General features: G+C 41.8%; 1 protein-coding gene across 1 annotated transcript in view; it reads right to left on the bottom strand.

The window, feature by feature from the left end:
• LOC109464761 overlaps nt 1-11,713 on the bottom strand; it is a 50,363-nt gene that overhangs the window by 4,597 nt on the left and 34,053 nt on the right. The window contains exons 7-12 of the mRNA XM_019761835.1: nt 11,050-11,238; nt 7,744-7,856; nt 7,593-7,637; nt 6,119-6,228; nt 1,158-1,345; nt 29-358 (exon numbers count right to left, since the gene is read on the bottom strand). Of these exons, the coding sequence (XP_019617394.1) occupies nt 29-358; nt 1,158-1,345; nt 6,119-6,228; nt 7,593-7,637; nt 7,744-7,856; nt 11,050-11,238 (975 nt within the window). The remainder of the gene's footprint in view (nt 1-28; nt 359-1,157; nt 1,346-6,118; nt 6,229-7,592; nt 7,638-7,743; nt 7,857-11,049; nt 11,239-11,713) is intronic.

The raw sequence follows: 11,713 nt of genomic DNA, 5'->3' as shown, positions 1-11,713 counted from the left end.
GGTCTAGGTAGGGTTAAATTTCACTCACCGAAAAATGGCAATACCCCTTTGACAGGAAGTACGTCTGTAACGAACACGAGAGACACGACCATGGAGAGTAGAATGGTAACTCCATACGAGATCCTGTCGCCCCTGTCTAAGGGCATGATGAAGGTGATGACCATCAGTACCACCAGGATGATGCAGGGTCCAACAGTAGTGGCGATGTGGAACAGGGGGGCCCGCGACAAGTGTAGAACGAAGCAAGCTTCCCTGTTGTCTTTAGCAAACATCTTGTCCTTCCGGTACCATTCGCCTTCGGTCTTCTCGGCAGAAAAGGTGTCGCACTCATTAGACCCATCTTCTTGGCCTTGACATTCTGTGTGTGTATGTATATATATATATATATTACCACAAACTATCATGTTTCAGCTTACAACAAATTGAAAACAACAGGTTCATGACATCATACCTCACAAAACCGTCCTTACAAATTATACAATATTTATTATGCAAATAACAGCCTATTTACATAAATTATCGGATATGACCATATTCTGAACCAAATGACTGTCATTTCGAAAGAAATAAGGCTAGCGTAGCATTGCCTCCTGAATTTTGCAAATAAGGTCTTCATTTGAATAAAGCATGTTAAGCGATTCCAAATATGGCAAGTATTTAATTCCGATTAGTTATCACTATAGAATAATAGCATTTTGCCCTTGATTATGCAAATAAAGTTTTCATTTACATTATCAATATTTACCAATTTTACTGTAGCATACGTCCTACGTAATTCATATCTAATTTTGTGAATGTTAAAAATGACGACGATCCGTGGTTCTTGAGTTATCCTCCCTCGAAAATGTTTTAAACACATTCTCCTGTAGTACCAGAACATGTTGCTAGAGATTTCAAATTCATGTTACATATTTTTCCGAGTACAAAATCCATGAGACTGGAATGTCGAGATAGCTACATGTACATATCATAACTGGAAGTTCCGCTGCAGTATCATAAAAAGCCCAAAATCTAGTCATGTCTATGCCGTATGGACACCTACACACCTACCAAGTTAAATGACAATTCACCAAAAACTTCGTGCTAAACCACATACACACATACACACAAACATACACCCACATGGAAAACACCTTGCCGAAGGTAAAAATCCTTACGAATCGTTTGCTTGATAGCAGTGTGTGCAGAAAAGCAGATGTGACATTCCATGGTGTCTGCAGGAAAGAAGAAGGGGTCTGCATCACACACGGTGGTGGTCAGGGTTTCTACACTCCAGACTACCAGCCCATCACTGCTGACTCGAACAGGTACGTCTTGTTGTAGGCCTCGGTAGGTGACGTCGGCACTGTGAAGTGGACACAATGCCATATGAAAAGTTCTTCTCTTCTTTTATATTACCAGAAGACAATGTCAATACAGAGACAATGCGGCTGTCTGTCATTACTACAGGGTATGTTTGGCGTGGCGTACAGTGAGGTTTGTATGTATCTTGTCTCATGGCCACGGTTGCGAGAGGATGGGGCCTGGCTTTGACAATTACCTTGAGGATGTGTTGGTGGCTGGAGGCAACGCCTGTTGTGCCACCCTCTTGTCATTCCAGGTATTTTCTCTCCTCCCAGCACGTTTCCAACCTTGACTTGAAGGCGTTAACAGACTCTGCCTCTACAACACTATCTGACAAGGAGTTCCACTTGTTGACTGTCCTAACACTGAAGGAATTCCGGCTAACTATGTACTTGGACAAGGGCACAGCCAACTTGCAACAGTGGCCTCTTGTTACTTGCTGGTTTCCAAGGTGGAAGAATAGCTCAGGGTCTACCCTCTCCTTTCCTGTGAGAAACTTGTAAACCTGGATCATGTCTCCCCTGTTCCTTCTGAACTTGAGTGATGGAAGTTTTAGCTTCTTCAGCCTCTCACTATATGGGAGTGTTCTAAGTGAAGGCACCAACTTAGTGGCCCTGTGTTCACCTTTTCCACTAGCTTCTGATCCCCCTTGAAGTGTGGAACCCAGACTGTGTTAGCATACTTCAGGTGTGGCCTCACCATTGACTTGTACAGCAGAGGCACAGTTGCTTCGTCCAGGTTGGATAATGTTCTCTTGACTAGACCAAGCACATAATTGGCCTTCTGGGCTGCCTCAGCAGTGTTGACATGAAAACTTAAATGCTCGTCCACTTTTACCCCCAGGTCTTTTTCCACTTCAGTGTGTTCCAGTACTTGTCCCCCCAGACTGTAGTCGGCTCTCTGGTTCCCTCTCCCAAGGTGTAGGACTTTACACTTTCCTGCATTAACCCTCAAACACCCGAACTTTTTTGTGACGTTAATGGCCGAACGGGGTCCAAATAGACCCCATTTGGTTTCTTTCAAATTTATATTTCTATTTATATATATAAAAATAGATTCCTTTTTGCATCCTTAGCACATATATCGGTTAAACATATTAAGACGTTTATTTTGGCATGATTAAGTGCTAAAAAATTCCAGCTCATTATCATAATTTATGCAAAAAAAGGATGAGGCCTGCAGGCATGAACATGGGGTTGACCTTTGACCCCATATGGTTGTCAAATTTTCAAACCTCTTAAAGGACGCTCCCTTGAGGAATGTCACTTCCAACGTCTCGCCACTTGGATTGCACTCCATTTATCACCACCCCCTATTTCCTGTTCTTATTAAGGAAGTCCCTCATCCACATGAGGATGTCCCCCCTCACCCCGTACGCTTGGAGTTTCACCAGCAACCTATCATGTTGGACTGAGTCGAAAGCTTTTTTGAAGTTCAAGTAGATACTGTCCACGGGTTCCTCCCTCTCAAGACACTGTGACCAGTCATTCATGACAACAAGTAACTGCGTAGTGCATGACCTTTTCGGGAAGCCATGCTGGGAGTCTGTGGGTAGACTGTTATCCATGAGATGTGTACGCAGTGCATCCCTAATGATGGACTCAAGTACTTTAACAACAACAGAAGTCAAACTCAAGGGGCCTGTAGTTCCCCGGCTCTTGTCTGCTGCCCTTCTTGTGAATGGGGGTTATATGCGCCACATTCCAGTCCTCTGGCAGAAGACCACAGCCCAGTGATTTCCTAAAAATGACTGCTAATGGATATGCCAGGACTTGTGCTAGTTCCTCGAGGAGCCTAGGGTGTAGACCATCTGGTCCTGCTGACTTTGTTGGATGTAACTGAGTCAGTTAATTTCCCTCTCAGTCTCTTCACTTATGTCCAGCCCTTCTAACATGGAGTTTACTGATCTTTTACTGATATTAGGGATGTTAACCGTGTCCTCATTTGTGAAGAGACTGGCGAAGAAGTCATTTAGAACCTCTGTCTTATCTTGTTTCAATAAGGCCATAGACCCATCAGGCTTAACTAGACTGCCGATCTTCGGCCTTGTACTGAGGCGAGCCTTGGCATACTTCCAAAATGCTTTGGGGTTGTTTTTGAGGTCTTTGACCAGTCTGTGCTCGTAATTCTTAAACAGCTGTCTTGTTAGGGTCCTGAGACCATTCCTGATGCGAACTTTCTAAAGTCGCCAAGAAGCTTTCCATGTAGACCATGCGCTTTTTTTCTTCTTTACTAGCAAAATTGCATGCTTGCTCATGTAAAGTTTGTTTGGTTTCTGGACTGCTTTAGCCATTGGGATGCATTCGTCCGTGACCCCTTCTATGATCTCGCAGAACTTCGCCCATGCTCCAGGCACCTCCAAGTGATTCAGCTCAGCATCCCAGTCGATATCACCAAGATCTTCCCTTGCCTTCTGGTAGTTACCCTTGTTGTAGTTGTGTCTTGTTACCATGACAGGTGAGTCGACCGCCCCACAGTTGATGAATAAGGTTTTGGTCTTGAGGTCAGCTGGCTAAAGACAAAGCTCCAGTCGCTTAGTGACTTCTTGGACCAACCAGTATTCCCTGCCACCAGAGGAGAGTCGGTCGAGGTTGTTCAGTCTACCTTGGTAGTCTCATTACATCAGACTGTAAATCTGACCAAGATGTTAAGCGCAGGCTGGGAATAGCTTCAGCAGCCTTTGCGAGTCTCAGTCGTGTGTGACGTTCCAAACAATCAAGTTAAGGACTTACAACACTTTGGTCCAGTCTGTCCTTCTGTACGGCGCAGAGTCGTGGACCATTACAAAGTCACCTGCTCAGAAACTGGATGCTTTTGATTCGCAGTGTGAGAAAGATAGATGGTATCTGCTGGCACGACTTCATTTCCAACGGAACAGTTTCGCCTTAGGACAGACCAGCCACCAGTAACACGCAGGATCGTCAAGCAGAAGATGACCTTCTTGGGGCATGCCTCTCGAGCTGTTCCTACCCAGGACGTCATCAAACTGTTGACCTCACAACCTAACCCAACCTGGAGACGTCCAAGGGGCCGGCCTATGGCAAGATGGGAAGACCAGATCTTCCCCACACTTGGGCAGCTGGGTGTCAGAGACAACTGGAGGGTCTGCGCTGAAGACAGATCATCTTTGCGGGACCTGTGCGTGACTGTAGCCGCTATGCATCAGACCATGATGCCCGATGAAGATTGATTGTGTGTGACCTGATTACGACTTCAAATTACTTGAAAATAATGTGGAAAAAAGTCCAGCAGGACAAGGGTTAAGGGAGGCAGCCACACAGATTCTACTAGACTAGGGTCAAATTAAACTCATTGCAACATCATTATCGGCCGGGGTTATAACGTCAATTACGCCCCTTTAGTTAGCTTAGTCGTGGCGGGGTTCGGGATGATGTTAATTATCACTCAGACGGAGGCCTGGCGGACGTGGATGATACGGAACAAAGATTTGCAAGGCCTCCGCCCGGGTGGTTTGAACAGAATCACCAAATCCATACAGTATTATCGTACTATCGCCTTGTACCATCACATACCTAGGCATGTCCCTACTCTTTTTCGAAAGGGGTGGTGGGTTCATCAGGGTGCGTGGCGTGTGGCTCTCTCCCAAACACGGGACCTCCATTTAAAGACCATGCTTGTACTATAAGGTCGCCCAAAAATTCAACTAACGTAAACTAACAGACCTCTAGCTCTGACTACGGTGGGGTAACATGTGCAGAGGCCAGGCTAAGACATTGACCAACACAACTTACTCTTCAAGACAGTTTGAAATGTATAGACAACAGATATGCAATTGAAATAAGATTGTAAGAAGTTACTCTCACCTAATCCAGAATATAATGGCAACACTGACTTGCCAAACTGTTAGTGTATGACATTGGGTCACAATAACTTGTAGTTGTACAGTCCTAACAGAGCTCCAGTCAACGTGACTTATTCTGTTTTCTTAGACAGCCAAAAGGGCATCAAAATTTCACGACGAATTTCTAGAACTCACTATCAAAGCTGATTTAGCCGTAGGGAATATATTTTAAAGTTAAAAACCAAACACCTACCATTAGACACCTTCGGTAGGGCTGTTTAGAAAGTTGAAATATGAACGCAAGGGTAGTTGTTGAAACAATGTTGATAGTAATTTCTTAATTATATGACTTAGTTACAATTATCTTGATCATTCTGCATGGTTTGTTATTCTTACTTTGAACCAGTATAGAAAAATATTTGAATTTGTTCCAAAATGTTGACAGTTATTCCTGCCATTGTTTTTGGTGGCTGGACCGTCTAAGATCTGTATGAGTTTATGTGATTATGGGGGTCATTTTACTATTCAAGCTGCTAGAAATGCCACTGTGGAGAGTACTTGTTTATGGCAGGACCCAGGGTCCTCATTCCTGTAGTTTAACGTCCTATCCGATAGAGTTCCCTATTAGGTACTAGCTAGGTAGAAGCTAGGTACGCATTTACACCTGACTGAAGTAAGAAAAGTCGTGTAAAGTGCATTTCCAAGGGTCACAAGATTGGTTCGAACTAGCGAGCTGTTGGGTCTAAGCCAAACACGCTACCGTTTGCGCCACGCGTTCCCTTAAAACAATTACGCCATACCAATTACTCACTAAACCCAAAAATATTTTTGAAGTTTAAAATTTTCGATTTCTTATTGTTCTTTTGTCATCTTTATGTAGACTCCAGCAATGATTAGTAGGGAAATATAAAGGGTAATGCAAATTGCAAAATAATATGTATGAATTGGGTTAGCTTAAGACGTTCTACGTACTTTCTTTTCACAGTGAAAGATGGTGTCCAAATTCTGCTGCCCAGAACGTTGTGCGTCTTGATGTCACCATAGTACTTTGGGTCCCATTTTAGCTGATTGCTCCACCATTTCTAAAGCAAACATCATGTTATGGTCCAAATGAAAATAACAATGTCTCTTAAGGACGAACTTACGGCGAATTTTTCTTTATTCATCAAAACATCAAAACATAACAAGGACAGTGTGGCGCTGCAATCAAGTTAACAACTTATATTAACAGCGCCACACAACAAAAAGGTACAATTAACATTTAAATATACAAAGTTGACATATCTGTGCGCCGTAGTCCCACCACCCCAAGACATTAAAATGTTGAATTAAATGCTAACAGATATTTGAAAGAAAAGATTACATGGTAACCTCCTATATCTCAGTGGCGGAAAAAAACATCCGCCAATCAGAGCTAGAAGGGGAAATTTAGGCCCTTTAACACTTACGTAGTATTTAGACTTCTATATCTAATTGACTGTTAGAAACAGTCAAGCAGAGCTAGAAGCGCTTGGTATCTCCAATGTAAACCTGAGTGAGTTACATCATTTTAAAGTTGTACATAGAGGGTAAAATTGAGGAGCCTCTAAGAATAAAGTGCAGTTTAGCATTATCTGACATATTATTAAGGTTGACAAGATGACCGAGTAAATCTGCAAGATTGCCAAAAAGTTCCGATTTCTCATGATTGTATAATGGACAATGTATCATGAAATGCATGACAGATTCGCAACGACACCCGCATCTACAAGAGGCACTGGTAGAGAGTCCTCGGGTAAACAAACTACGATTAAGAGCACAGGTGCCGATGCGGAGCCGAACAAGAAGGGTGCAGGTGTAACGCGGGCCACAATTGTAATGTGGGGGACAAAGGGGACGTACTAATCTAATAAGGTGTTTCCGGAACAAGGAGTATCGTAAAGAACGAACTCCCAGGTCCAGTTTATTCCAATGACTTAAACAATAGGGTATAAAAGATCTACTAAATCTATTAGTAAATTGTAACGAAATTCGAAAGTCGTTACTATTTCTTAAATTGTACAAAGTGGTTTGAGAAATTTCGGGGGGGGGGATCAAATCAAAAAGATATTTCTGTGTTAGGCCATTGGCTATTTTATGAAATAAAAATAAGCAATGAAAATGGCGTCTGCTAGAAAGAGACTCCCAACCCAGTTCTTGACAAACAAATAAGTAAGAAGAGCTTTTAACTGCTCCCGAGACGATAAGAGAACATTCATATTGGATTCTTTCAACAAGAGCGGAGTCTTCAGCAGTACAGCCATGCCAGATCACATCTGCATACTCCAAACAGGAACGGAAAAATGGTTTCTAAAACATTGCGAGGTAATTTAAACTTTAAACCACGAAGTACAGTGACCTGTTTAGATATTTTAGCGAATTTCTACACAACCTACGTTTTGGTTTATATATAACTGTATCAACTTACGAAATCAATGACAACAGAGGTGACCAGCTGCTCATTCTTTTCATCCTGAAACAACATAAAAATGGATTAAAATACAGTTTTGCCAAGATTAGTTATCCTTATAGTGATAAACAAACGGTTATCTGAAATGTATAGCAGTAATAATACTTACCAAGTCGATAACCTGCTCTACAGATCCGTTGAAGGTGATTGTGGTGTTCTCAGGAGCTAAACCTGCTCCGTAGATCTCTAGCACCTCATTTTGCAGCCTTCGTCTATGATCAACTAATAGTGATAGGATAAAGGTCAATTGTTATGATGGCAATAATTGACAGACTGATGGATAAATGCCAATTACCCGTGGTCTTGTTGTATCAACATTTAACCCTAAACAGTACACCTGGGGTCCACGCGGACTATATATTCTGTAATATTTTTTTTTTGTTTTTTAAGATTTTTTTCTGAAAATGTTTATATCTGATTTTCTTTAGGGGTCCGCGCAGACCCTAGCCGGCTTTCGATCGTAATCATACACTGGCGTTCTTATACATTACTTTATTTCCGTTTTAAATGGTTTTATGCACTTTATCGTGTGGCCATCAACTTTTCAGAGAACGGTGTATTAATAGAATTAAATTCTAACAACTTTGGTGTAATTATAACGTCATATGACGTCAGAGCTAATGATATGGTCTGCCATATTGGATTTTGACCAATGACGTCATCAAATTAGCATATATTATGAATATTAAATGATTTAACTTATCGTTAATTATGTAAGATGTTATTAATGTCAGAAAGGAAGTGTTATTTAATATAAAATCCAGAAAATGTTTATATTTAAACCAAAATTACTGATTTTTCCCCCCAAAAAAACTGCCTGTCAGAAACCCGTTGCCATGGCAACACGAAAATCATTAACTTATTCAACTAACATAATTGTTTTTCCAGATACATTTTCGAATGGTCACCAAATTTGATAGCTCAAGCCGTTCAGGCGCTATTTAAGATTAAAGTTGGCGCGGGCTTCAAAAGACCACTCTGTCTGAATAGGGTTCAAAAATCGGGTTTATTGATTGAGGGTTTATTGAGGGAAACTCTCCTTTAGCTGCCCAGCCGAAGGTGGCAGCTATTCTTCCAGGAGAGGGTACATACATGTAAGACATAACAATACATCACGTACAATTACATATACATTTACATTACATAGTATTTTAAAAGAAAACAAGTGTGTAACATCGTATGTGCTCTACTTATTCATGTCCCTGATGTGTTTTAGTAGGCCTTGTTTGAACTCATGTGATGCCACTGTTTGCAGCCCATTTGGTAGAGAGTTCCATGCTGCAGTAGTTCTGTATTTGAAGGCTTTTTTAGTGCTGTTTGTTTTTGGTTTGTCTAGTTTGAAAGTGTTCCGAGTAGCATATCTTGTTCTGTAAGTGTGCTGATGTGACACCGGGCACAGTTGATTGTAGAGTATGGCTGGTTGTTTGGAAGACAGGATCTTTTTGAAAGTGCAGATGTTATTGATGTTAAGTCTCTCCTCCACGGTCTGCTAGGACGGTTCCTCGTGAATCTGATTCACCCTGGTACGGAGATCACATTTCAGAATCAGTCGCCCTACTTTATTTTGTAGCGTTTGTAGTGCAGTAACATTCCTTTGAGAAGTGGAAGACCATACGGATGTGCAGTAGTCGATGAGTCAATGTGAGTGATTCTGTCAGGGGTTTCAACAACGACCGGTCCAGGCAGGCCAAATTCCTTCTGATTACTCCCAAGGAGCAGGCCATTTTCTTAATGATGTGCTTTATGTGAAGGTCCCATGTGAGCATGTCGTCAAGCACTCCTCCAAGAAGTTTCATTTCGGTAACCTGCTGGATCAGACTCCCATCGGCGTACAAGGTAAGTACAGGTTTCTTTGAAATTTTTTATCTGCTCCCTAGCACCATGCATTTGGTGTTATTAGGGTTTAGATACAGCCTGTTCAATTTCACTTAGTCATGTAGTCTACACATCTCCCTCTGTAGAATGGACGTGGCAGTCTGGATTGTTGGAGCACAGGTGTATGCTGAAGTGTCGTCTGCATACATAGCAGGAGTGGCTTCAGTCACAGCCAGTGGCAGGTCGTTTGTGTAGATTGTAAACAATAACGGACCGAGACAGCTCCCTTGCGGAACGCCACAGTGTATCTCCTTGATAAAATGCACACATTGCGATCTCCCCGTTAGGTAACTGTCCATCAAGTCTACTGCTGTGTCCGAGAAGCCATAGCATGCTATTTTTTGTAACAAGCAGTTATAGTCCACCAGGTCAAAGGCAGCAGAGAAATCAAGAAAGATGACTCCAATGATGTTCCCCTGGTCGATTGTGCGGTACCAGTCATCGGCTAGTTGCAGAAGTGCAGTACACGTCGAGTGGTGTTTCCGGAGAGCATGCTGATAGGGTGACATCAGATTGTTCTCTTTGAAAAAAAGTAGATATCTGGGTGCTGAAAACCTTCTCCATTATCTTGCTAAAGACAGATAGAAGGCTTATTGGCCTGCTGTTATTGGCCACACAGTCGGGTTGTAGTCGACTTGGATAGAGGCACAACTTTAGCTTTCTTCCATTCCGCCGGATATGTAGAGGTGGTGAGCGATAGGTTTATTATGTAGCACAGTGGTCTGGCGATTTCCTTTGCCACCAACCGTAACAATGTGTTGTCTATGTTATCTAGCCCAGTCGCTGTCCCATCCGGTAAGGATTCAAGTTACTTGCAGATTTGATCACAGTGTGCCAGTTTAAACTCAGAACTGCAGTCATTTACCATCATGATTGTGTCTCTTATCAGTTGCAAAGGATCACCGTTTACTTGTGAACCGATTCCGGCCCTAAGAGAATCAACTTTCTGTGTAAAGAAAGTGTTGAAGTAATCGGTATTTGTTCTTTTTGTCTTTTCTTCACCCAAAAATAGGAAAACGTCAAAACGTATGATTTTTGTACGTAATGTGGACTTAGAGGTGCACACATCAATTTGCAAAGCAATTGAGCTGGTAGCATGATAATTTCTAAAAATAAGCAAAAAACTGTCTTGGGGTCCGGGTGGACCCCAGGTGTACAGATTAATCAGTCCGGGAAGGTGTACTGTTGAGGGTTAAAGATCAAGAACATAAGAAATATCAGTCCGATAGTTTACTAAAAATGTTGCAACAGATTTTCCTTGGCTCTACAATCGGCTTTAGGCACAGAAAAAAAGCCTATTAGCAGGCTAAGAATTTAAGTAAAAAAAAACTGTTGCCGAAGGCTGCGTTTAAGGGTGAAAACGTATTAATTAATTGTTTTGGTACTGGAAGTTAAATAACAGCAGGCTATTCTGGTTCATAATCTATTTATCTGTTATGGGAATCCAACAATTTCTTAGTGCATGTTCATCAAAATTGATGTTGGCTAAAAGATTTGAAGATTTTGTATTTTTCAATAGCGAAGGCTATCCAAACCTCACTTGAACAGATAGGCTTGTCATAGAGCCAATTGCCGTCTTCCGTGCACCTCACTTCCCTGGTGTATCCTGCCTCCAGGGTGTAACCCTCGTTGCACGTATACGTGACTCCTTCACCCACGTAATAGAACCTCTTCTTTGGACTTCTCTTGCCGTAGATTGGAGGACCTCTGTCCCTGCAGACATTCTCATCTGTGTGTAGCGGGGGGGGGGGGGGAGAAAAGTCTGGTTTTTGAATAGGACTAAATTATAAGCCTTTAGAATAGTCTGGTTTTGGAACAGGCCTAAATCATAAGCAAAGAAAGTCCATATAACAATTCTTAAACTTATTTTTTTTTATTAAAAGGTGCATATTCGACGACAATTATAAATATGTAACTAGAAAGGCCAATATTTGCTTTGGAGCAAATACAGCGATGGGTTCACCACATTTTACGACATGGCAGGGAAAAAATGAGAAACACAAGGGAAAACAATGATTTACATTGATATAACTATAATATGAAGTAAAATACAACTAAAACAACAGTTGGATAGCTATTCCCTACTTTATTGGTTAGGATTTTTAATTACATAATGCAAACTGTTGATTTTCAAAATAAAATAAAAAAACGTCCATGCCCCGCATTCCAATGCTGGAGCAGGAAAGCTTGAAATACCTACCAAA

The sequence above is a fragment of the Branchiostoma belcheri genome, unplaced genomic scaffold, assembly GCF_001625305.1.
Source record: "Branchiostoma belcheri isolate BF01 breed outbred unplaced genomic scaffold, Haploidv18h27 scaffold140, whole genome shotgun sequence".
NCBI classification, from domain to species: domain Eukaryota; kingdom Metazoa; phylum Chordata; class Leptocardii; order Amphioxiformes; family Branchiostomatidae; genus Branchiostoma; species Branchiostoma belcheri.
Note: the sequence above shows the minus strand (reverse complement) of the source record. Positions and strands in the feature narration are given on the sequence as shown.